Below are 27815 nucleotides of genomic sequence, written 5' to 3' on the forward strand. Positions count from 1 at the left end.
GCCACGGTTTGGATGCCAGGTTCCAGAAGGGAAGTGATCAAGGTCTCTATATGACTAAATAGCCGGTACTGCTCCGGAATGTTCATTAAGGCTTTTGATGATGATGCTGCTGAAAGGTATTCGAGCACCTAGTTCCTGGTAAGAGTTCCTGCCTTTCATCGTCAAACAAAGTAATTGATTTGTCCATATGAAATTATAAAGGGGACGCAATGGGCACAGGGGAGAAAGAGGGCACAGATGTAACTTTGGGCATTGGGCGAGCCAGGACCAAGTTCTTTTCTGGGATTATAAGAATGGGCACATAGAGCGTAACAAAACTGTACACACCTCGCCAGGCTGGATAAAGATCTACATGTCCACAACACACATGAAAGAGCAGCTGTACCTCCAGCCAGCTAAGCGATGCAAAGCATGCGGCTGCAGTTCCCATTTGTGCCAACACCCTTAAAACGTGAAGAAAAATGGGCACAAGTCTGTTTCTTAACGGGTTTTTCTGGCTCTTTGAGCCACCTCAGATGCTTGAAATAATGTTGCCATACATTCCCACAGTATCCCCTCTTTCCTCTACTCTGCAACTTTTCATCCCTTGCTCCCATCAACTTTAATAAGAAAAATAGCCCCTTCTGAACTAAATTGGACTCTTTGTGTGCAATGACAATTTTTCTGCTATTTGCGATCCGCAACTGAACCCTCTTCATCGATCGGCAAAAGAGATGCTGTAATTGATTGCCCTTTAAACAGCCCTCAGACTCTGCACAATGCTAGGTGCACTAGGCACAGTGCGTCTGCTACCTCTTATTTTGGATAAATACCCTACAAATGCCAGAAGCATGGGGGATGAGAGAGCAAATGTAGCAATATCCTACTGATCTCTCTCACCCAACTTTCCTCATATGGCTGTGCCATGCATTGTCTACTGCAAAACCATGTGCATCTATTGTGGGATCTATTTAATCATCCCCATTATCCAAAAAATCAACATCAATACTTCTTCTTACTCATGATAACACATCAGTTTATATAATACTAGATACATTAAAACCTTTCACATTTACATGTGTTGCCATCTTGGAACATGACAAGTGAACCGCAAGAAACATTTAAACACTGAATCCAGCATACATCCTGAAATTCAATTATTTTCTCTTCTTCTAAACAAAGAAATTCAAATCCCAGATTTTTGTTTACACTCCCATTTTTCCACTGGAATGAATGGCGGATCCCTGGGGCATACTTAACTTTGAGCCTGCTCCTGTGCTGGCGGAGGGGTGCCGGTATTCCTTCAGGTATCACTGATGTGGATCCAACTCTTGTAGTCCTCAACCTTCACAGCAGTCGGAGACGCGTAAATAAGACGGTGCAGCCCATGGACATGCCGCTCATTCCAGCGGGTGAATATCCAGTCTCCCAGGAGTAACTGTTGCTTACGCGGATCGTTGGTTTCCTTGCTGCTTTCTCCTGTAGTCTGTTGGTGAGAAGACAGAACCTGTGAAGATATAATCTGACATTTTTGGTTAAAGCCCTAAGGTACTCCCTAAACTCCTCTCCTAGGACCTCTGCTGTCTTATGTGCGTCTGATTCAGTGCATGCTGGTGAGAGTGTGTAGCCTATGCCCTTCACGATCTCATGGGGGCTCAACTGGTGGTCTTCCCTGGCTGATTTCTCAAATTAAATCGTGCTAAGGAAAGACCGTAGTACCTCGACTTTTTCATATTACATGTTTTTCTTAACCGGACCTTAAGGACCCCATTTTGCCATTCCACTAATCTGTTGGCCTGCGGGAGGTACACCAAACACAACTTGCGCTTGATTACGAAAAGTGAACTAATTTCTGCAAACAAGGCATTAAAAAAAAGTGGGTCCGGTTGTTGGATTTTAAGATCTTACAAATTCCCCACATTTAAATACCTCCCTCACCAGAAACCTTGCTGCAGACCTAGCATCAGGATGTACGCAGGGACCAACCTCAAGCCACTGGGAGAATGGCCAAACAACCAAGGTGAGGTACCAATCATTTTTGCAACCCATGATCATATCCACGAAGTCCACATGGAGCTTCCTGAAGGGTCCAGGCAAACCTCCCCCTTTCCGATATCCTGGTGTTTCTAGGATTGAATTATTTGCAAACTACACTGCCCTGTATGAATCTACTTACCTGTTCCTAGAGGTACGGTATAAGGAGCTCTGCTGCAATTTGTCGCCGAGAAGTGTGCGACGGGTAATGTAGTTCTAGGGCCAAAAGAAGCTTCGAGGGGATTGGGTCCAACGACGTATTCCATATCTATGACAGTAATCACCACAGCTGTGCTGCTTCGGAAAAATTTTCTGCGTCCTGCGTCAACGACGTCACTGGATGTTATAAGTAGGACGCACGATGCCCATAGCCTCAGTTCTGTTTTTTCCGCGAACGTGTTCGCTTCGGGAATCTCGGCGCGCCTATACTCTTTGGAGTTTCTGTTGTTTCTCGGTTCTTCGAAACTGTTAGTTTTGTGAAGTTTCTTCTTCGTGAAGGATGTCTACCTCGTCTTCCACCCCGCATCCGGGATTTAAGAAGTGCGGGGACTGTGGGTCTAAGATGTCGGTTACGGACTCGCACAACGCCTGCCTCGGGGAGGCCCATGACATGGATAACTGTGTCGACTGCCAGTCGCTCACGTCTAAATCCTTGCGGGAGCGCAAGAAGAAGTTATCGGTAGGTAAGGTGTCTAAGCCACGGAAGTCGAGGTCTGCGGGGCTTTCGACGGACGATTCGAGAGGTGACTGCGTCGTCGTCGGAAGTTCAGTGGGTCTCGGTCCCGGAGTCGGTCCCGCCACTCCTCTACCTCTTCGAGGCACTCCCATAAGCGCCATCATCGGTCGCCTTCCCCGTCCTCTTCCGAGGACTCTGCCCATCGGCGGGTCGCTTACCCTACCAAGCAGGCGATGCCGGAGGAATGGGCTTCCTTAGGGAAGAAAATGTTAGTGATTCTTGAATCGCAGGGCACCGGTCCGTCCGCGCCTCCGAGTGGGGTCGGTCGTGATCGGTCAAGAGATGCCGCTCGCACGCCTTCAGGCTTGGGTGGTTGGCACGATTCACGGGAGAGGTCCCGCTCGGACAAGGGGAATCGTTTCGTCATGCCCGGTCCAGGTCCCGGTCCTTGACGCGCTCGAGACCGTGTGAACCTGTGTTGTCTTCGAGGAAAATGTCGACGCCGGCGGTGCCGAGGGCGTCGACAGACACTTTTGAGGCCCCGCCTCCGAAGAAGTCATCGGCTCCATCGGCACCCCGGCTGCCGGACACACTCGGGGCTCCGGTCTCGAGGCCTGTGTCTACGCCATCGATGCTGTCGGCGCCGTGTTCGCCGTCAACGCCGATTCACTTGGTGCCTTTCGAGGCTGTGTCGACGGGGGTACCCCGGGACTCGGTGGAACCCCCTTGAAAGACTCTACCCAAGGTCAAGCATGGCTTTGGTTCACATTCTGTGCCTTTTTACTGCCAGCTTGAGTTTATTTCAGAGGTGGATGAAGGCTCCGATGATGGCATTGTTCCTAATACGGTGCCTGACGAGATTCTCTCGGGCCATAGCCAATTTGAGGAACTGAGGCAGTCCCTGCACGATGCTAGTGGGCTGGACACCTCTCCGGAGATGGGAGTTTTGTAGGCCTGAGCCTGGCACTCATGCCGACTCCTCGTACCGGCGCCTTTTGTCTAGGGTCACCGAGTACTTGGGATGGTCTGCTCCCCTAGGGGAGTTTCTTCAGGATGACCTTACGGATATCCTCGACCTTGGTCCACCAACTGACCCGGTACTGCCGTTTCATATGGCTCTACAGAGCAGGGTGGCGGCGGCTTGCACTGCTCCGGAGAGTCTCCCGGCAGTGGGCAAGTCTTTGCCATGAAAATACCGCCCAGCCAGTAGCGACCCCTGCTACTTGTCCAAGCACCCTACTCGGGAGAGTTTGGTGGTGCAGGCGGCTACGGCCCCGGCAAAACAGGCGTCGTATCCTACCATTCCTCCTGATGGGGACGACAAGCGTTTTGATGGCTGGGCGAAGAAAGTGTTTTCTGCAGGGGGTATGGCACTTCAGGCAGCCAACTCCATATGTGCCTTGTCACGTTTCACGCACACTCCGTGGAACTGTTTCCTTAGCGGCTGAACATATTCCCGAAGGGGACGAACGGGATGGTTTCCTTGCCATGGTTCAGGATGCCAAGGATGCCATGTGTAAGGTCGTTCAGTTGGGTTTGGACATGGCAGATTGCGTCAGCCGGTCCATGGCGGCAAGCACCGTGATACGCAGGTTTGCGTGGTTGCGGAAGTCAGGGTTTGCTCCTGATGTGCAGGCCCGGCTCCTCAACATGCCCTCTGACGGGGAACATCTTTTTGGCAGCAAGGCTGACGAGAGCCTTGAGAGGTTGCAGACCTCCAAAGCTGCAGTAAAGTTGTTGGGCGCTGCAGTTCGACAACCTCTGCCTTTTCGTCCTAGGGGACAGCAGTGGAGGGGAGGTTCCTTTCGTTATTACTCGTCCTTTGGTAAAGCGAGAGGAGCTGCCAGTCAAAGGGGCCACCGTAGGAGTGCCAGAGGTGGAAAACAGGGTACTCGAGGTGCCAAGGCCGCTCGGGCGTTGCCTCTTTGCCCTCAAGCAATGCTGCAGCCGCTTCAGCTCAGTCATGAGGCCATGTCCCATGGTTCGCCGGTTGGGGGGAAAGCTGGCGCAGCATCTTGTAGAGTGGCATGCCATTACTTCAGATGTGTGGGTTTTGGAGATCATAGCCCCCGGCTACTGTCTTCCTTTCCGGCAGAGGCCTCACGACAATCCACCAGGGAATCTCTCTTTGAAGAGTCCGGATCCGCTCCTTGCGCAGGAAATTGAATCCCTGCTGGAGAAAGGCGCCATAGAACTGGTGCCTGTAGCAGAGAGGAACAAAGGATGGTATTCCCCTTATTTTTTGATTTCCAAGAAAGACGGGGTATTGAGACCCATCGTGGACTTGCGCCGTTTGAACAAACTCCTTAGGAAGGACACGTTCAAGATGGTTACTCTCTCTCAAGTCCTCCAGGCCCTTCAACTTCAAGACTGGTTGGTGTCTCTCGTCCTCAAGGACGTTTATTTTCATGTACCGATCCATCCAAAGCACAAAAAGTACCTGAGGTTCGCGGTTGGAGACTTGCACTTTCAGTTTCGGGTTCTGCCGTTCAGCTTGACCTCCGCCCCGAGGGTCTTCACCAAGCTCATGGTAGTAGTGGCAGCGCATCTCAGGAAAGGGGGGATTCACATCTACCCCTACCTGGACGATTGGTTGATCAGGGCGCGCTCTCCGGAGCAAGTCCAGGATCATCTGTCCGTCACCTGCACAAGCTTAAAGAACTTAAAGAACAACTTAAAGAAGCCCCATTTGGCACCAACTCAGGGGCTCCAGTACATCGGAGCAGTGCTCGACACGTCCCTGGGGCAGTGTTTTCCTCCCCAGGTGAGGGCTCATCACATTCAGCAGATGGTGCACAAGTTTCAACTTGCCCAGAGTCTCCGAGCTTTAGAGTTCTTGAGACTGCTCGGCCTCATGGCATCCTGCATTCTTCTGGTGCCAGAGGCCAGGTTGCGGATGAGATCTTTGCAATGGGCACTCAAGCTCCAGTGGTCTCAGTCCTCCGGCAGGATGTCGGACCCTGTTCAGGTGCCGTCCTCGGTCGCCCAGGGTCTTCTGTGGTGGGCCGACAAAGGCAATCTGATGAGGGGGGGCTCCATTTTGGCTGCCCTGGCCGGAGATGACGATCGTGACGGACGCATCCCTCATGGGATGGGGAGCTCATGCCAACGAGTTGACAGTCAGCGGTCGTTGGTCTCAGTCGGAGTCCAGACTCCATATCAATCTGTTGGAGCTGAGGGCCGTCAGGCTAGCCCTGAAGGCTTTTCTGCCGACTGTGCGAGGAAAGAATGTCCTGATCCTGACGGACAACACGGTAGCCATGCACTACCTCAACAAAAAGGGGGGGGGCAGGGTTACTTCCTCTGTGCAGGGAGCCGATGCAGCTCTGGTTCTGGGCAATCCAGCAGGAAGTTTCAATCTAGGCAGTTCATCTGGCCGGAGACGAAAACGAGACGGCGGACGCTCTGAGCAGGAAGAGCGCGATCTCTCACGAGTGGGAGTTGGCTCAGGAGATTCTCCTGGAGATCTTCACCCTTTGGGGGACCCCTCAAGTGGATCTCTTCGCCTCCAGTGCCAACCGTAAGTGCGAGAGATTCCGCTCGCTGGAGGAGGGGGGGGGGGGTCAGGTTCTCCATCCAGAGGTCAGATCCCTCAACCTTCACGCTTGGTTTCTGAAAGGTTGAGGTATAAGGATTGGGGCCTCCCTGAAGACATGATTGCTCTCGGCCAGACGGCCCGCAACTAAGTCCCTGTACCGTTGGCGTAAGTTCTGCGACTGGTGCAGGGTTAAGAATGTGGATCCTTTTGCATGTGACATTCTCATGGTTCTGTCTTTTTTGCTTTCGTTGGCCCACAGGGGCCTTCAAGTGGATACCATTAAAGGTTGCCTGGCGGCGCTGTCCATATTTAAGCGCTCGTCTGAAGAGTGTTCCTCTTTTAAAATTCCTTTAATTTCTCCGTTTCTGAAAGGGCTCACTAATGTGTTCCCTCCGTCACCTTTCCCAGTGCCCGGTTGGGATTTGAACCTTGTTCTCAAGTTTCTGATGGGTGCTCCGTTTGAGCCTTTGCATTCATGTCCTTTGAGACTGTTAACTCTTAAAACTGTATTTTTGGTTGCGGTCACTTCCGTTCGCAGAGTGAGTGAGTTACAGGCACTTTCAGTTAAGCCACCCTTCACTGTGTTTCATAAGGACAGGTTTGTCCTTAGAGTTCGTCCTCCTTTTCTTCCGAAGGTGGTGTCGGAATTTCATTTAGGCCAGAAGGTTGTTCTTCTGGCGTTTTATCCTCCTCCGCATCCTGGTAAGGAAGAGGAGAGGCTCCATAAGCTTGATACTAGGAGAGCGTTAAGCTTTTATATTTCACACATGTCCTGGGTCAGAGTGGACGATCAACTCTTCATTGGTTACGCTGGAAAGCGTTTGGAACAAGCTGTCACGAAACAGACTTTGTCTCGCTGGATTATTTTGGCTATCTGAGTGTTGCCGCTTGGCGGGTAAGGACCCACCTGTTGGCTTACGGGCCCATTCTACCAGGGGTATGGCTGCCTCTATTGCCCTACAGAGGGGTGTTCCTATTCGTAACATCTGTGATGCAGTCATCTGGGCTTCGGTACATACTTTTGTACGTCACTACTCCCTCGATTCCATCCGGCGGCAGGATGTGGCCTTTGGCAAGGTGGTCCTTTACTCCGCAATTTGATTGGGCATTCTAAATTTCTGTTTTCTAAATTCTTTTCCCACCTCCTTGCATTGGTACTGCTTTCGGAGTCTGTCATAGATATGGAATACGTCGGAGGACTCAATCCCCTCAAAGAACAAGTTACTATCTTACCTGGTAACATTCTTTCGATGGGATGGTCCGACGTATTCCATATCGCTCCCTCCCTTCCTTCCCCGCTACAGAATTTCTTATGCGATTGCAGCTTACGTTTCCGGAAGGCTTTGTGTGGTCAGACTGGCAGAAGACTGGTGCCACACGTTCTGGGGAAAAAACTACAACTGAGGCTACGGGCGTTGTGCGTCCTACTTATAACATCCAGTGACGTCGGCTATCGGAGGAGGTCCTCGAGGGCGGCGTATCGACGTCATCGACGCAGGACGCAGACGCCAAAAGATTTTCCGAAGCAGCACAGCTGTGGTGATTACTGTCATAAATATGGAATACGTCGTTGGACCATCCCATCGAAAGAACATTACCAGGTAAGAGAGTAACTTGTTCAACTATAACAGCATTACTACTTTCCCTGACAACTCCTGTCTCCACACCAAATACGTGGGGAGAGGACATATCCTCTTTTTTTCCACTTAGAGGCTTTTCCTGTAACTCAATAAATTTGAAGCACCGGGACTGTGGTGTATGAGGCTGACACCTGTACCTGCTGGGACACGGTTTCCATTTTCTGGGAATCTGAAAATGGTAAATACGCCATTATCTTCGATTGCTTATCTGCGGCATCATTCCCGAAGGCTATTGGATTAGTAAGGTTAGTATGCATAGTGCATTTAATTAAACCTACCTCTGCAGACAATGTTAACACTTCAGTTAGTCCGGATAGCAGTGCAGCATGCTGGACGGGTCCCGTCAGATCTCCTGAACCCTCTTCTCTGCCACCCTGATAACACAGAATGCACAGTGCAGGTATAAATATAAAAAAAATCAGGATGAGAGATCCTACAAGCAATGTGCGGTTCTGAACATATACATTTATTTCAAGAACACAAATGTATTCTCATTTAGTATACACAACTTTCGATAAGCACAAAAGTTAAATGACAATGGACAGGTGTAATTCTATACAGTGGAAATACCAAGTGTGTATCAATCTCTATGATGTTGAGGTAAAGGCTCCACAACAGGGCACAGATACATATGACAGTCGGGTAGACCTATAGTTAGACTAAAGTGCACCCAGGACAGGGGATGGTCCGGGGCGTAGTTAACACAGAGTGCACACAACAATACCTACATAACATACACAAAGAGGGGTTTTGCAGTTGTGTCACGGGGGATTGACACAGGTGTGTTTCGGCCAGGTATGGGGTACTGCTTAACATATGGCAATTTTGCACCAGATTTCAATATTGTCCGCACTGCTCCAAAACCTTTTAGGCAGACCCACATAATAAGGATTGCTAGTCCTTAAATGGTCCGGCACCTTTTCCAAATCCTCCTTCCAATATGGCAATGTATTTTTAACAATGAGCATGATCTCTGGTACTTACCTTTGTTCTTTCGTGATCTGGCAAGGCACCTTAATTCAAAAACCATCTCTCCAGTGTCTTCAAACAGTTGCTAGTCCGCCACGTCCCATAGTGATATGGTCCGATCAATGTACAATACTGTGCACCACTCTTCGCTTTCCTCATCTTTGCCTGAGAGAATCAGCTTGTTCTTCTTGATCACTACTGCCTCTAAGAGAATTGCAACTATGGTGCCTGGTGTTGCCTCCTGCGGCACAACAGGCCGAAACGAGAACTCATTTGGTACCCGCCATGTGTGATGTCGGATCCCTGGAACCCAACTCAACAAAACCATTACCCCATAAAGAAAAAAATGTGTATGTACAGGCACCCCCCTGATTGTGCTGTCGCTACAACAATCCTGCAAATGCGCTGCTTCTCTTACCGTATACAAACCTGCTGTCAAGCATATTATGCCTTCCTCCGATAAAGCAATAGACATCCGCAACTTGCTCAGGAGGTATCTTTGCAAAGGATTTGCTGCAGTGTCTGTACAATACAACAAAGAGGCAGATACATTTTGAGTACCTACCTAATATGTAGATCTTCAGTATAAGGAACTGACTGGATAGCCCCAGAAAATCCCTGTGTGCCCATTGTTTAGCCCGACAAGGGGAACTCGCCTTCCTTACTGCAAGATTTAGTAGATCCTGTGTTGACCATAAAGGAGAACGTTGGGTCACCTACCTGCCCACTGATCTGGTATTTCTCTTCCAGATCTGTGGTAACGGACAAGACTGGACACATCAGAGACCCCTGTGGGCTGTCGTCCTGGTACATATTAGCCCCAGGGAGCGAAAAAGGACACCCTCCAGAAACGCTTGCTCCAGTGTAATGAGCAACCGAACATTTGGGGTAAAGGGTTTTCTGATGTTTGTTAATCTGCTTAGAATCACATGCTTTGCATAGGTCCGACATCCAGTGGTCACTGCGGAGTATTGCATTTTGTTTTTCGTAGTCGAAAAAGGGGACGTCGACAAGGCCTGTCTGTAACACTATCCCTATAGTGACGTGCGTTGTACCCACAATCCCTCACGCGTCGAGGTCCCTCAGATTGTTTTTTTCCACCCAGCTTCTGGTCGCCTTACGCGGAGCTCCTAGAGAGACATTGCAAATACTTACTATGGACCTCGGTCCTTAATTATACTTATTATATTGTTAAAGATCCCTCCCCTCGACGTTAGCTGTGAAGCTGTTTCTCCGCCGAGCAAGTTTTCGACGGAGGGGAAGAGACGGAGGAGATCCTTCGGCGCTGCCGAACACGTGGCCTGGCCAACATACAGTAGGGAGAGTGGGGGTTCGAACTTTTATCTTCTCTTTGAGAATGTCTTTCTTTCTCCCCTGTCTTTCCCTTGGGGTTGTTATCACCAGTTATTATTGCCTCAGCTATGGAGAGGACACCTTTTAAGTTTTGCCCACGCTGTAGGGGCAAATACACTTGGAAGGACAAACACAAGCTCTGTAATCGTTGCTTGCCCCTCGATCATAAGGAGGACAGCTGCGCGGCCTGTAAGCTCTTGAAACCAAGAACTCCTAAAGAACGAAAAGTTAAGAGGTGGGCGGACTACGCTATGGCGAAGTCAATTTCCTCACCCACCGCCGCTGTTACAGAAAGTGACGAGGAGGGTGATAACTCGACGTCCGTTACGGAAGTCATTAACCCCCAGAAGGAGCGCTCGCGCTCCTCGACGTCCGTCCCCGGCCCCGACGGGCTCGGCTCACGCCCTGCTTATGGGGATGAACACCCCGGCGACAAGGACGCACATAGACCTAAGCACACAACCCACGGCTCTTCTTCGTCGAAGACGAAGGATCCATCAGCGCCGAAGGGGACGCAGGGCACTCCGGCGTCTACCTCAGACCGTAAGTGTCTCAAGCCCCACCCGCAAACGCAGCTGTGACCAGCGATTGGGCTTTCATCAAACACGGGCGCTACCTCAAAATCATCCGACGTAACGCTCCATAGAGCGGCCGTCGAGGAACAACGCGTAACGCAGGCAACGTGACACCAGAGCCCTCTACTGACAAACTCGTTGTCGAGAGCCTGGCGAGAATTGTTTCCGAAGACAAATGTATGCGGACGACGAAACAAACGTCGAATACCGCACAAAAAGCTATGGAAACGCCAAAAAAGCACAAGAGTAGCCAGGAACTGCCCCCTTCATCTAAGGGCACTTCTGAACTACCGGAGGGCTTTTCAGAGGGCGACGGAAACCTTTCTTCGACGATGTTGGAGCGTCCTAAGCGTTTTGAAGGTGAAAACACTGATTTTCCCCCCTCTAGACTACTCAGGGGTCCCCCACGAGACTCTTGAAAGACTCCATTCTTGTATGGAGAAAATGGAAAGGTTTTTGGGAAGCCAAAACCCACCCACACCCAAAAGACCGAAGCCAAAACCCACCCACACCCAAAAGACCAAGAGAATGGCCCCAGGATGACCCTAGGGTCAAGATTCCTAGGCTGTTTCCCCCTTCTACAGACGTATATGACCTCACTGAAGTGGAGCAATACCTCCAGGAAGATGAGGAGTCTGTGGGTGGAGAGGAAGAACATGAGGAAGAGGGGTTTGAAGAAGATCCTTACACTAGTGCAGGAGCTTTTGAAGAAGATACAGCTACCTCGCAGCCCTGGCAATCCCCATCAGTGCAGCCTTGGCAATCCCCATCAGTGCACTCAGACCCTGATGTCTTTCACCCTTCTCCTCCCAAGGATTCACCTATTGGAAACACCTCTCCCATAGATGACCAACCTTCACTTAATGCACTATTGCGCAAGGCAGCAGCGCATTTTGAAATAGACACAGGGGAGACTCTTCCTGACATAGACTTTGTAGAGAAAGTTATTAAAGAAAAAGCCCCTGTTAGTCAGTCTATTCCGCTCCTGGCTTCTATAAAGAGAAGAATAACTCCTTCCCTTTCCAATCCTGCCTTAGTCAGAGGGGTCAACCCTCGGATAGAAAAGCTCTTCAGCCCTTCGTCCTCTGACCCTTTGTACATCAGAGGACATTCTATTCTGGACTCCCTCGTAGTTACTAATACAAGAAAAAGAGCGGGGGTACCACTATCCACTAGTGAGGCACCACCTGACAAAGAGGGCAAGAAGCTCTATGCACTTGGGAAGAGAATCACGACCTCCGCCGCCTTCTCAACTAGGATTGCAAATAACAATTCCCTACTAGCTACCTATGCAGATGCACAGTGGAGCAAGCTGCGCAGCGAAGCAGAGGACGCACCAGAACCCCTGCGTTCACGCCTCTTGGCTATAATCTCAGAGGGAACTCTTGTAAACCAGGGCATCGTAAAGAACTCCTTAGATGCCGCAGAGACGGCTGGCCGTTCCCTGGTTCAGGGAATACTTCTCAAACGCCATGTCTGGCTGCGCAATTCGGGATTTAAGCCGGAAACCCAGGCTTCCCTGATAAATAAGCCCATAGAACAAACACATCTGTTTGGGAAAGCAGTTGATGAGGCCCTAGAACATGCGAAGAAAGAGTTTGATACCATCAAGACTCTTGACCAAATTTCTAGGCCCCCTAACAGACGCGGCTATGGCAATAGACGCTCCTTTCGTGGCCAACGCCGGCAGCAAAACCAACAGCAATTTTACTCTGCTACCAACTGGCCCTCTAACCAGGGTAACAACACCCAGTTCAGTCAAAGAGGCCAACGCCGTGGCAAAGGAAGAGGTCGCGGCTCCAGCCCCAAAGGTTCCACGCCCAATACCAACAAATGACCCGAAGATTCGGGTCCCCTCCCATGCATCACCGGTCGGGGGCCGGCTAACATCGTTCCTTTCAGCATGGGAGGGAATATCGTCAGACCGCTGGGTATTATCCACCATAGCCCACGGATACTGCATCAAATTCAACGGTTCCCCGAAGTACAGACCCCCACGGAACCGACGCATGACACCGGAACACCTCACCATTCTTCTTAAAGAAGTAGAAGAGCTACTGAAAAAAGAAGCTATAGAGGCTGTCCCCCTATCTCAGGTAACAGAAGGTATTTATTCAGTGTACTTCCTTGTACCCAAAAAGGACTTAACCATGCGCCCTGTATCAGATCTGCGCCCAGCAAACAAGTTTGTCAAACCCCAAAAGTTTCGTATGGTGACCTTGCAGGAAGTAATCCCACTGTTATCACAAGGGGATTACATGACAACACTAGACATGAAAGATGCATACTTTCATATTTTAATGTTGCCAGCGCACAGAAAATAGCTCAGGTTCAAGATAGAGAACAAACACTACCAGTTCAGAGTACTACCCTTCGGGATAGCATCTGCACCAAGGGTATTCACGAAAGTACTGGCAGTGGCAGCGGCCCACCTGCGCAGGTTATCCATCCCGGTATACCCTTACCTCGACGACTGGCTCATAACAGGGGATTCTTACGAAACATGCTTCTCCAATACCCAAAAGACCATAGACCTTTTGTCCCAACTGGGCTTCTCCATCAACGAAAAGAAGTCCAGCTTAGACCCCAGCCAAATCAAACAATTCCTAGGGGCTCTAATTCGAACAAAGGAAGGCCTCGTCTTCCCCTCCAACGAGAGGGTCCAAAACATGCTGTTTCAGATCCCCCATTATGTGGCAGGTCGAGAGGTGACGGTACGCAAAGCAATGCGCTTGCTAGGGATGATGGCGTCATGTATTTATTTGGTACCTCACGCGCGCCTGCGCATGCGCCCAATGCAAGAGTGGCTCTACAGCCAGTGGTGTCAGGCCAGTGGACAATGGGACGATCTAGTGGTGGTCTCGCAGGCCTTGGTTCTCTTGCTACAGTGGTGGACAAAAGAAAACCTGTTATTAGAGAAAACTTTTGCCACACCCGCAGTGGAAGCCACTCTAACCACAGACGCATCCCTTACAGGATGGGGGGCTCACCTATCCCATCAGACTGCTCACGGAGCGTGGACTCCGAGCTTAGCATCCAAGCATATAAACCTGCTGGAACTACTAGCGGTGTTCAAAGCACTGAAAGCCTTTCAGGAACACCTACAAGGAAAGACAGTGATGGTCCTCACAGACCGCACCACAGCCATGTACTACCTCAACAAGCAAGGGGGCACTCACTCTCCAGGACTGTCCAAGCTGTCCCAGAATATATGGAAGTGGGCTCTCAAACACATGTTCCTACTATCACAACATGTACCAGGGGAACTCAATCTGCTAGCAGACAAACTCAGCAAAGACTTCCCCGCTGCCCGAAGAGTACGAATGGCAATTGCACGAAGACATCGTCTTAGACGTCTTCACGCAATGGGGATTCCCGGAAATAGACCTGTTCGCAACTCTGGAGAACTCACAAATGCCAAAGTTACGCCTCCAGGTACCCCCAGAACCAGTCCAAGGGGAACGGTCTGTCGATTCTATGGTCAGGGAAATTTGTTTACGCCTTTCCCCCGACTCCCCTTCTCAACAAAGTGGTGCACAAGATGCACCAGGAGCAGGTTACCATGTTAGTAGTGGCCCCAATGTGGGCCCGGCAGCCATGGTTCGCTCACTTGATGGAGATGTCCCTATCTCCCCCAGCGAAACTTCCCTGCCCGTACAACATGCTGTCACAGGACAAGGGCAGGACACTGCATCCATGCCCTCAGACCATGAACTTAGCAGCCTGGCTCCCGAGATCATAGAATTTGGACATTTACAACTCCCGCAGAGATGTATGGACATTCTCAGGGAAGCCAGAAAACCTAATACTCGCCACTGCTATTCTAGCAAGTGGAAAAGATTTGTCATCTGGTGTAGAGGTAAGAGCATCAACCCAGTTGACTGCTCTCCCACTAACATTGTTCTGTACTTGACCCATTTACTGGATTCAGGTCTAGTGTTCAATTCCATTAAAGTCCACCTAGCGGCACTTTCTGCATACACCACTTCCCAACTTAGTGTCGTGGTGGAAGATACCAGTTATCAAGGCCTTCATGGAGGGGGTAAAGAGAATACACCCTCCGATAGCTAACCCAGCTCCCGGATGGGACTGAAATGTGGTACTTTCTAGACTCATGGGCCCTCCTTTCGAACCCATGCACAAGGCAACTCTTAAAGACCTCACTCTTAAGACTGCTTTCCTAATAGCTATCACCTCCATTAGGAGAGTAAGTGAACTACAGGCTCTTTCTGTACTAGACCCCTTCGTAACAGTTCACAAGGATAAGGTGGTTCTACGCACACACCCAAGGTTTGCACCAAAATTCATCTCGAAATTTCATGTAAACCAGTCAATAGAACTACCAACGTTCTTTCAAAACCCTTCCAGCTTGGGAGAAAAAATTCTGCATACACTAGATGTACGCAGAGCTGTCATGTTCTACATGAAAAGAACCAGACCACTGAGAAAGACTAATCAGTTCTTTGTCTCTGTGGCAGCAGGAAGAGAAGGAGATGCAGTTTCAAAGTCCACTATATCTAGATGGATTGTTCAATGCATCACTCTCAGTTACACTCTTGCTAAGAGAGAACTACCCTTCAAGCCAAGAGCACATTCCACTCGAGGCACTGGGGCTTCCATAGCGTTCATTGCAAATGTTCCCCTTGAGTCCATCTGGAGTTCTGTGCACACCTTTACAAAACACTACTGTCTAGATGCACACTCTAGATCTGACTCCCAGGTGGGACAGGCAGTATTAAGACATCTTTTCTCTACTGTTCCTTCTCATAACCCACCGCCAACTCCGGGTACTGCTCGCTAGTCTATGCACAGCATGTGATTCTAAGCAGATTAACAAACATCAAAAGACAATGCATTACTTACCGTAAAAGCATTTCTGATGGTTGTATCTGCTTAGATTCACATGCGCCCACCCTTCCTCCCCGCTCGGATGGAAGGAACATAGACATTCCTTTCTATATTTCTCTCTTTTCTGTACTCACTCACGTCTAGAAGGCTCCCTCAGGGCAGAAAAATACAAACAGAGGGACCTCGACGCGTGATGGATTGTGAATATAGGGATAGTGTTACAGACACGCCTTGTCGACGTCCCCTTTTTCAACTACGAAAAACAAAATGCAATGCTTCGCAGTGACCACTGGATGTCGGACCTATGCACAGCATGTGAATCTAAGCAGATACAACCATCAGAAATGCTTTTACGGTAAGTAATGCATTGTCATTCTCACATGTCTGTACTAATGTCTGTACTGACATGGTCAGTGGGATCCCAAAGGTCTGTGCAGTCCAGTTGCGATCTGTTCAACCTGTACCCGCTTCGATTGCACAGAGCCTGGGGCATATGGCAGGGTCGGGGATTTCATCTGCTGAGCTCCACGTTAAAATACTATGACTTGTCTCACACGACCAACCTTCCACACGACCAACACTGAATCCCATAGAACCGTTCATAGTTGTTTCCCACTGGCCCGTTGAACAGTGTCCCATTCCTCCATACCCTCTAAATGACCCACTTCCTCACAGAAATCCTCCCCTACCCTTCAGAAGCCCTCTCATTTGCTTTGTACTGCAGGCATACCCGACCATCCAACTGTGTCACACCCGATTCAACCTGTTCCTGTTGTCCCTATTGCCCTTGCTGTCCCTCAATGGAGTTGGTCATTACTGCCCTTTCCAAACAAATCTATGCCAATTCTTTCTGAACAAGTTTTGCCTCTGCTTTTTTTTGCCTGTTCCATACTCTCCTTTTCTTTCCTCTTCTTTTTACAAAAATGCACAATATGTGCTTGAATTTCTGGCCAACTTTTGGCCTCCATCCCTGCCATTTTATCTAGTGTGTTGAAGTTCCTTGGAAATCCCTTTTTTAGCGTGTGGTAAATAATCACATTCTTGCCCCACGCTTCTCCCATCTCTGCCCTCCACATCTCCTGAATTAACTGGATGTGTGCGGCAGGATCATCATGCAACTTCATAGTTTTGGCTAGAATTTAATTTTAGATCTGGTGTATTGGGATACATAATCCACAAGCCCCCCCCATTACCTGCATCCCGCAATTACTAACAGCTGCTCTATCATGGGCATTTGTATCCAACTGAACTCCCCGATAGCCCAATCTGCTCCAAAGCACATCTGACCGCTCCCCCATTAGGGCTGTGAATAAGCTCTTCATGTCTCTAATGCATATATCCACTTGCCTGCCCATGCACTGAGCGATGGGAGTGTCTTCATCAAGTTATTCCAGTCCATGTGTGACCATGGGACATTATGCCTTTCCCTGACTTTTCTGGAGCAACAGAAACAGAGTTGCACCTACTTTTACTGGGGCTTCCCCCATTTCTTCCCTGCTACTTTAGTACGGCCATGCGAGTACCCTGGCCTATCCTGAGACCCCATGGTGTACTCTAGGTAGGGCAGCTACACCCTGCTCTCCCTGCTCGATATCGGATTTCCATTCTACTTGTGTTATCCATTTTCCTGACACTTCTACAGGCACAGAAGCATACTCTGCTCTAGCATAGGGTACCTACTCCCGTCTTCCCTGCTTGAATCCTGTACTCAGGACAACCTTCCTGTTCTCCATGTCCACATTGACTTCCTTGATAACAGATTTATCCAACCTGGAAAGAACTTGGCCATGTCTCCGTCCTTCTACATCCCTTTCCTGTCTTCTCCCACCATAACAGCATTACCTCTTCCTCCGCTGCCTCAGTGCTTCTTTAATTTTTCCCCATTCCTGTGTCTTTACCACCCTTTGCAGCCTATCCTCTCTCCCTCCTACGTTCTCGATCCTTCATCTGCTCTTCTGACTGCTGGCCTCACTCTATTTTCTATCTTATCAGTCGGGGGAGTTATTCCCTTTCCGCTCTCCATTCTGTCTTTCTGTAGCCCTAACCATTGAAGGAATTACCCTTCCACTTTTCTCGCTATCCCACTGCATAGGCATCACGTTTGTCCGTCTTGCAATCACTGGAGTGGCCAAGGGGCGAAATACAGTTCAAACACAGGGTCTGTATACCCTCTGCGGGCAATAAAGGATAACATCCATATGGGGGCGGTGCAGAAGAAGTTCCTACACCCTCCTTTTTCAAGCCTTCCTCCATGATTTTAACACCATGGCCCTTCCTGCCTTTTTGGGACATCTACCACAGCTCTAAGATATATAACCACTTCTCTAGTTTCAAGGCCTTGTGCCTTGTAGTCAAGAAAGTATGCAGGTTCTCCAATACCCCCGGTCATAGGTCCCCTCGATAGGCCAAAAATTGAGCATTTTACCCTTAGTTTCCCGCAGCCATTCCCTATGGTACTTTCGAATCTTCGCCATATAGCCACGAAGTACCAGACACAAGTGATTCAACAGTTTCCATACTCCAGCCCAATTTACCCAAACTGATTGCATAAAAAATAGCACTTAAACCGAACCCGCGGCACAAACAAATGTTCTCACCCAAGGAACCCCCTTTTTTCCCCTTCCTGGGTTTTTGTCGTTAACCACAGTCACTCCCTGCACTCTTTCACCGCAATCACTTTGCTCAGCTACTTGCTTTAGTTCTACTTCTCACTCTTACACAAAAGACAGCATCTTATCAAAAAGTCTCGTCGGTCAATATTTCCCTGGATATCTCATTCACTCGAGCATAGAAGGAGTGCAATGCTTTTCAACACTGCTGCTTTCGCTCTCTTTATCACTAGTAGGACGTTCTCTACTAAAAAAACAGTATTTTCCTGACTACAGGATGTTTCCCCTTCACTAGTTCAGCTCACTTCCCAAATGCCTTACACAGAATCCTACTAAATAATGCATAGTGTTTTAACAGTTGCAAAATTGTTTATAATGTGTTTACTTAAACCAACTTTTAGTTTTTGCTTTATCTGGCCCAGGAGCTTTAGTCGTATCCTTTGACCGGTGGGCATTCATCTGACCACAATTCCTCTGTCTGGGATTGAAAGCAATCAAGTGGAGAGGTTGAGCAGACTGACTTATGCTCCCTACTAGTAGAGGGTCCACAATAATCACCAGAGTGCTTTTCTATCTGAGGGGCGGATCTATTCCCATGTAATTATAGCAAAGGCATTATTACCCATCTGTCAAAAGGCACGTACCTAATCGACTCGTCTGCAGAGCAACCAAATGAGGAACGCCCCAAAATCTCTAAGTTCGAGGCGTTGCGTGGGAACTTCACAACAAACACTCAATTTGTTAAAGCAATGTTAAATATGAAGGCTGAACTACTTGCGTTAATTTTAAGCTGCCATGACCCCGAAATATATCTTAGGCTTGCTTGGTTGTGTTACGCCAGGTAGTGCACAGGACGTAGCAGCTGCTCGCTGTAGTGACTTTTGTAATGGAGGGCCTTCAGCATTCTTATCTGCGTGTGCGTCCTTGATGTTTTAAAAGCACTCCTGCCCGGAAATATCTGGAACACAAGTCCCTAAATTTGAGTAACATGACATTGCGTAGCAATGATTAGCTAATCTTTGAACAATGCTTGCAACCTTAACATCACCTCTGGTTGTCCTGTTTGCTCCTGCTCAGTGCACAGATGTAAGTAAATGCACCTCATGAGCTCTGCGAAACCCATTTACTTTCATTCAGAGGAGGAGTGGGGACAACGCATAGGTTGCGTGTAGCTAAAAAGCAGCATTGATGGACCTGAATATCGGCATAGTATCTTTGGAAGCGTCAAAGTTCTATCTTTACTATGACAACATGGTCCGATTTTTTTTGCTGCTGAAAATCGGCCATTTTAGTATTGACTTTTTAGAGCGCTTGGTAAATCACAATTGGAATAGTTGCAAAACAGGAAAACTTGACTGGGAACCAGAGTGCGCGCCTTGTCATCATTTTTTACACTATGTTCCAGGAGTCCCGGGCTCAAGAGGCTGCAGCACCAGGGCCATCATGCCTTACTATGGACAGCCATAAACATGGTTTTCCCCCTCCCCCTATCCAGGGTAGGATTTGTGTTTTGGAGGGAGTTGTTGCCCAGTCACCTGCAATTGAAAAAAGTGTGAGAATACAAGTACTAGAATCCTTAGAGACATCAATGTGAATTAACCTGAAACACCTGAAAAGGAAATGCAACTAGACACGCCTGAAAAGGAAAAGAAACACAGCCTCCCTGATGGTTGATGGAGTCAAGAAAACGTTTGGAGGAGAAGACAATTTGTTGCTATAGCTGGAAAACTTTACTGGGAACCAGAGTGCACGCCTTGTCATCATTTTTTACAGGTTTTATTAACTGTTGTAGTATATCAATGTGTGTTTTTTAGTAGTCTTTTGCAGTCTTAAATGTAATTCTTACATCGATTTTCACGTAGTGTTAAACTGACCAAATGATTGTAAACATTTATATACATTGGTCCTATGACAAACCTTGGCAGGGACTTACCAAAAGTCGTAATGTAGTTTGTTGTTTTTTATTTCCTTATATAGCGCACTGAACCCTGGGGTAGCTAGGCGCTTAGTCTTGTGGACAGATACATACATGTAAAATTACAGGAATTTACAGGCATGTTTAGTGGGAAAAATTACATACGTGAGTTTAGCACGATAAGATCAGTTACAATATTAAACAGTAAGTAACAGTAGAGACAGTAAGAAAGGATACAAAATAATAATATACAAGAAAATACAGATATTTAAAGATAAAAGGTCTGAGATAGGCAATGAAGCTGACTTTGTACCGGAGCTTGCTGACTAGTGGGTGTTGATTAAATGGGAGGGATAGTGGAGAGCCATGCTTTGACTTTGAAATGGAAGGCGAAGAAGGAGAGTTTGTATCTTAGTATTGGGGGCATGGTGTTCCAAGTTTTTGCCGCTAGTACTGGGAAACTGTTACCGCCTGATATTTGGAGTCTGTATTTGGGCATAAGGCAGTGAGCGTAATTGGCTCTGGTGGGGTCTAGAGGATGTCCTGGTGCAGAATTTGTCAACAAGTTATTTTGGAGCAGTGTTGTTGAGGCACTTGTGGGTGATCATGAGGGTTCTGAAGGTGACTCTGTATTTTATTGGGAGCCAGTTGGCAGTCTGTCTTGCCTGGGATATGTGGTCAGTGCGTGGGATGTTGAGGGCTGCTCTAAGAGCGTTATTTGTTGTATGAACACTTGGCATTCGCTTTATTTCAAGGGCTTTCAGATGCAGCAATATTAATGATGCAGCTGTGTGATATGCAAATAGTGTTTGTGGGTTGAATCACATATAGCACCCAGAGAATTAATAACTGGTACATGCCCTGAGGAGGACCCGATATCAGGTTGAAACGCGTGTTGACATTACTTATGATTGTCTTTGGTAAGAGACACTCGTATGATTGGGTATCTTCCATGATTGCTTTTGTATAATCCATTTGATAATTTTGCATCTTTGTTTTTGGCAACAAGTTACTTGTATGAAAATTGGGCCTTTTCTGGGATCACTTTGGTATTATACATCAATATCAGAATTTGAGGAAGCTACTGTCTAGTATGTGAAAAATTAATTGTATAGAAACATTGTGGTCTTCTTGGCATATTGTGCCAATACAAGAGCAGGCTAGTGTCACTTTTGAGTCAGTATGGAACAAAGTGCCTAATGGTGACTATCGTATTATATGTTTAAAATCGCTCCTCAGTACAATAAATGTTGACACTGTTCTTCACCTAATCTTTTCCGTTTCCACAAAATGTGTTCACTAATTTATGTGAGTGGTTTTTCAGCGTGGGTTGGGGATTCTTTTTATCAAGTACTCTCCAGCAAGTGGGTAGGGGGATCCACTTTTCCCGACAAACCGCTGCTAAGATCCTCATCCAATACAGGTACAATCTCATCTTTTGGGCCCCAGCACATAACCAAATAGGTACCCCACTTTGCCCTTCACTACAGAGCAGTGGTAACCAATTATGGGCAGTACAGAACAGCAATAAACAATTGTGAGCATCTGGGATAGCAATCAGCAATTATGGGCACATGGAGTAGCAGTGATTAATGTGTTTGGGCAGTACAGAGTAACAGCAAATTGTGTTCACGTTGCACTGCTACAAGCAGAGTTAAACACAGTGATAGCACAGTTTAAAGTCGTAGAGGAGGCAACAGATACTGGAACATTGCGCTGCTACCACTTAGTGCGGATAGGTATTGACAATTAAACAGTGGTAGCATGTTTGATGTGCATATTGAGGGCTAGTGTGGGCATGCAAAAATTAAACAGTGGCATAGGCGTAAGGAATGGGTATTGGTTCACATAAACAGTGCGGTCTGGAGCACTGCTTGTATTAGGGATGTGCAATGATGCATTAAATACAGCACTTGGACAGTTGGAGAAAAGATAGTATATCGAGATAGGGCTGGGATGGTGGGTGTGCAGGGTCAGATTTGAGAAGAGCACAGTGAATAGGCAAAGTGCACAGAGAGGCAGGTTAGTTCTGTACCTCAGTGTCTTACTCAGGTCGTCGTTGTTCTGAGGGTGTCCCCGGGCGGCAAGGTGGGTTAACCAGTTTGAGGACGCTCAGCAATTATTTCATTGAACACGAAGCTATTAGAATAATATCCATGGCTCCTGGTGCCATATGGCGAACAGGGGGCAAACGGGCCTTAGTTTCGGCCTTCGGAGGCCGCCAGCGCTTCCGCCTGCTGGCGGATGTTGTATGTTGAAGAGAGGATCAGTTGCTGGGCAACGAGGCTCCAGCCTCGTTATGGCACTGCGCTGCACCAGCCATTACAGAAACAGGCGAGTCAGGCAGAATATATCCAGACAATGGAGGATCCGGCAGTGTGGGCACGTTAGAGCTTTAGATGGCCTCGGTGCATGGAAATAAGCGATCGGACCGAGATGTTGAGCGATCGGATCCTGAAGCAGGCAGATGCGAGGTAGTGAAGGAGAAAAGCCTTACCATAGATTATACCTCATGCACGTGTGGAGAGCGGAGTGGCTGGCTGGGTACGCGCTGCTTGCTGGCTGCTCCTGGTGGGGGGGCTCCTGCCCTCTTTCCGCAGATGCTGTTGGCGGACTGGGGGTCTTCCTTTATTACATTAAAAAAGTATGTTAAATTGGTTTCCGTTTTTATGCTCTGAAATAAGGTTACATATTTGCAATATTGCGAGTTTTACTGTCACTGTTGGTCATAGAGAGCGATAGTTATGAAAGATTTACTAAACTGATATTTTGCCTCCAAGCATATTATTTTCTGCTAAGGAACTCTAGTTTATTTCTGTTAGTTATGTTAAATATATTTTTTTAAGGGAGGTGATACAGACCTGCAGGAATTGAGGTGAAAAACGTAGAGGGCAGTGATTAGGCAATCCATAAATGAAGACTTAAAAAAATCATATAATAGAGCAATTTGTTAGAGGATAAACTGAATACCGTTTTACTAACCAAAGGTGGTATATGCCCATGATAGTTTCTGATTAGTCTTGTAGTTGGAGCTGATTTCTTTGAGCATGAATTCAGCGTGGGTATCTGATTCACAACCCACATACCTGAAGTGAGCTAGTTTGCAGTGTTTAGAACGGATGTAGGTGAACAAGGTGTGCAGCGTAACAAGTAAATGGGAGGTAGGTAGGTTGCTAAGTAGGATAAAACTGAAAAGCTCTCCATTGACTGCTTTTAATCTACTTTCTTCAGCATTAGTCACTTTAATGTAGTGTAATGGGCATTTGTATAGCACCTTTCACCATTGATATGGTCTCAACATGCTGTAGGTTGAACACTCTTGGGGGCCGGAGTCCAATTATGGGAAATTCATCAAGGAGTTATAGAATGCGTGTGTGACGGTAGGTAGGGGTGGCCAAGTCCCTGCTGGTCACCCATGTTCAGCAGACAGGCAGGTGGGTGGGTACCGGTAGGTCAGGTTGTGGAGTGTGAGTGCGAGATCTTGTGTGCAGCTAGACCGAATTGTATAATGGGCGATTGCTGCATTCTAATGGCAGATGTGTTGTGCAAATATAACTGCAGGGTAGAGACATTATGAGTGCGGCTGGAATACGTTTATTGTGGGGGATATCTGCATTGTAGTGGCAGAGGTGTTGTGCAGAATATAAAAACAGGAGAGAAATGTGTGCAGCTAAGCCACATTTTATGGTTGGGGATAGCAGCATTCTAATGGCGGAGGTATTGTGCTAATATAGGAGCAGGGAGAGACGTATACAGCAAAACCACATTTTGTCGTGGGGTAGCTTCATTCTAGTGGCAGAAGTGAACAGGGGGGATGTTATGTGTGCAGCTATATTGTGGAATAGCTGCATTGTGGTGGCAGAGGAGATGTGCAATATATGTGAGCCGGGTAGGTATTGGTATTATGTGAGCAGCATGCCCCATTTCACAAGATGTGTGAAACGGGGCAGACCATATATCTAAATCGTATGTGTTGAAATATGCATAAATAATCAACCCTATTAAACATTAAGGCCTTATGTGTTAAGAAAGGCACAAAAAGAAAGCAGTCTGAAGGGAAAGATCCTAGCTCTATAAACATGTAAAGTAACATAATCGAGAAGCACGTTTTTACATAGAGAATTATTGGAGGGCAATGGAATAACATTAGAGCAAAGACATTTTTGCTCGACCAGAAGAACATTCTAAGAAAATCAAGCCAGCTAGTAGACTAGATCCTTTAAGTGCAATCGTATATAAAATAATTAAAACATTAGTATAATTTTAGGTCTTGTAGCATAGAGCTGGATTTGACAGTTGCAACAATGGTGTGCCATCTAACTCTTCTATTCTGTAATGTTATCTAATCTGCATTTTTTTTTCTCTGTAGAGATACTTTGCAAGCCAGTTCCTTTTTTTGCCCGAGGAAAGCCTATCCCAAAACGCATGCTACCACCTGAAGATCTCGTTCGTTATTACACGGATGCCAAAAATCGTGGGTACCTAGCTGACCCCGCAGCCATCCAGGAAGCCAGGCTCGCACTTGCAAGAAAATACGGCTACGTTTTACCAGACCTCACAAAAGATGAACTCTTCAAAATGTTAAGCATGCGCAAAGACCCTCGACAAATTTTCTTTGGCCTTGCTCCAGGCTGGTTGATAAATATGGCGGATAAGAAAATCCTTAAACCTACAGATGAGCGCTTATTGGAATACTACCATTCATGAGTGTTGGATATAGAAATTACTGAAGAATCGCCAAATGCATCTCGATTTCAGTTAACCCATTGCACTTTTTATTCTTTTCTACCATTGAAGTTAAATATACCAATTTGTTGTAGATCAACAAATGTATTTTTTGTTCCAAAGTAAAACGCATTAAACAGTTATATTTGTACGTGGATTTGTATATTGCCACTAATGAATGACGACAATGTTTTGTGGCATTTCTGGGTGAATAGCAGTGGGGTTTTTTGGCGCTTGTTTTTTTTTGAGTGCTAGTTATCCAGCAGTCCAAAGCAGCATGCTGAGACTGCAGAAATACGCTCATGTTAATGCCTCTTGCTACCCCGCCAGTGCATCTGCATAGTGCATAGGTAATGAGCATGGTTTCAGCGAATAGATTTGCTTCCTTTGTAGCAATAGACTGCGAATACCTCCCTTAGCTGTTTGTGCATCCAACTAAGTTACGAGTTTCGCCACTATGCAAGCAAGTGAACAGCTATACCCAAGTGGTTGAAGCCAGCATTTCCGAAGTGGGGCTGTTGTTTTTGCAAGCCCATATTTTCCGATAAATAAATAAAAATGGAATGCGTTTCAAGTAAGCTGGAGCTCACGAAACAATGAAAAGCTTCAAGGTCTCCCTCCACTGCAGGACACCCGTGCATTTCTCCTTTATAGTGTTTCTCTACTCAGTATAAACAATGGTATTAGTAAAATAGAATTCTTATTTGTACCACAGTGAAGGTACGACAGTCTTCTAAATTATCCCAAAGTGCACATAACCCATCAATGTGTCAATGCTAGCAGAAATAACCTCAATTCGCCGTGTTTTAAGGGATTACTGTGCCAACGAATATGCCCATATGAATTCATGTGCCAGGAAGAGGCCTGATGATGGGCAATACAGCAGTGGGAATTTGTATTTCACTGCTGTACCCATCTGGGTTATTTTCTGCCGAAGAGCATGTAACACAAATCCTATGTTTTGACAATGTTGGAATACTCCTTGTAGCTTTGTCTATTGTACACCAAACGATCTTTGCTGCAGCCTCACACTAAAAGCACTTGAATGCGATCTGGTAAGCGACTTCGGTTCTGCCATCTGTTTTTGTTGTTGTTGTTGTATAAACCTCACTCCCCTCACTTCCTGTCTGCTTTCATATCACGTCACTATACCCCCACCCCAATTCCAACTGTCACCTGTTTGCACGTAGTGCTAAAGAATAAAATAAATATATGCATATACAAACATTTATGAAGTCTGCGCACTGGGGAGTGAGTAGGTGCACACTGAAATCCAGCCCATTGGCTTTTAAAATTCTGTGCAAACAAGAATCGGGAGAGCTCGAGGACCCCAATGGGGTGACCGACATCACAGCCATTTCATCCTCCCGCCCAAATCCTTAGTACGAATGATTATGTACTAGACTGTCTATCATGGAATGATAGCCATACATTTTCTCTGAAAGGTTGTTATTATAGGTTTGGTGATGTGTTTTCCTAAGAAAGAGAAGTGTGTCGTCGTCGTTGTTAGGACTACAATATAAACTGATTATTAGAAATGATCAGCGTAAAGTATTTACAATAGCCACTTTAAATGTTAGCACTTCCTTTTTTAAATGGCTTCTTTGGAAAAGAAACGCAGCACATACCGCTTAGCCCCCGTCAAGATATCCAATATGTGTTTTATCACTGGTTACAATGCAGCCAGTAATTCCTCCCGTGGCACTAGCACAAATGCTCTTGACAACGTAACTCTTGCAGCGAGAGAGGGAGCGATTGGGATATTAAACACAGGTACAACCAGTACATACATAAACATGCTAGTGAAATGTGCCGTGGCCAGAGAGGAGAGCGGGAAGTTACTTGGTGATAAATTGCATGTTCAATTAGTCTTTACTCCACAGACTGCTTGTGCATCCGTCCCTGCAACCAATTACTTGCCCATCAGAGTGAGTAATATTGAGAGATGATGTGGCAGACCATGATCTTCTCTGCCTATGACTTTGCGCAAAGACATTTTGCAGGAAATACACCATAGTCCCGTGTGTGGGACACATGCATCAAACGAGAGATACATAATTCATGGGGACAATATAATGGAAGTGGAAGATGAGAAGATCTAGTGAATTAGGATAACATTCCCATAAACTAATGTAGACTGGGCAACCCTCTGGTGTTCTGCAGGTAGCTTGGGACGTGCCCAGGAGAGGGTGTTAAGCCAAGTACTTTTCTTTAAAAAAGAAAAATAAAAAAAAGAAAATACTGCACAACAAGGGACTGGTGACATTAGAGAAGAGCTCACACGACTGCTTATGTTCAAATACAGTTAGGGTGTCCACATTGACTAAAGTCCAGTATGACTTCAATTCAATGATTGCGATAAAAGCCAGATTCTGCTTTAATGTCTTTGATGCACACATTATGAGCAAGAAGGTACACTGGCTGCAGAAGGACTGAGAATCAAAAATGTGCGTCCCAGCATTTCATTTGCCTGTAAAATGCTGATCATTAATCCAATTGACTTCATTTTTAAATGAATTGCCTGCTTCCAAAATCTGAAGTTTTGTAATTACTTGGAGGCGTAAGAAGAATTTGTTGGAGCATTAACAATTCAGATTAAACAGGGGAGGTAATTTGGCTCTAGCACACAGCAAGAGTTGAAGAAGGCTATTAAACCGATGTGTATGGGAAGGTTGCTTTCTTCAGATTTATTCCCTGTTAAGATCTGTAAGAACTATCATTCTTATGGATCCCCCATCCTTCATGTAGACTTCAAGAAAGCATAAGACTCTGGATACATGTCAGAGGAATGTATTAACATCTCCATACATAATCGCCGATGCCAGAACCAGGAAAACACAGGAAAGAAGATAAGAATACTAGCAGATCCTGCTGATAAATGCGTATGTCCATTCTCTGCAGAAAGTCCTGGAAGTCTGCTTAACATGTTTGATACTACAAGTTACCAGTGTTCA

The 27815-nt window shown here is 46.9% G+C and overlaps 1 protein-coding gene across 1 annotated transcript in view; it reads left to right on the forward strand.

Annotated features, from left to right (window-relative positions):
* Positions 1-25002, forward strand: part of MRPL15 (mitochondrial ribosomal protein L15) — a 170141-nt gene extending 145139 nt beyond the window's left edge. The window contains exon 5 of the mRNA XM_069621054.1: positions 24506-25002. Within this exon, the coding sequence (XP_069477155.1) occupies positions 24506-24843 (338 nt within the window). The 3' untranslated portion in view covers positions 24844-25002. The remainder of the gene's footprint in view (positions 1-24505) is intronic.
* Positions 25003-27815: the final 2813 nt, after the last annotated feature.

Source organism: Ambystoma mexicanum, chromosome 5q (genome assembly GCF_040938575.1).
Source record: "Ambystoma mexicanum isolate Mex_15411 chromosome 5q, UKY_AmexF1_1, whole genome shotgun sequence".
NCBI lineage: Eukaryota > Metazoa > Chordata > Amphibia > Caudata > Ambystomatidae > Ambystoma > Ambystoma mexicanum.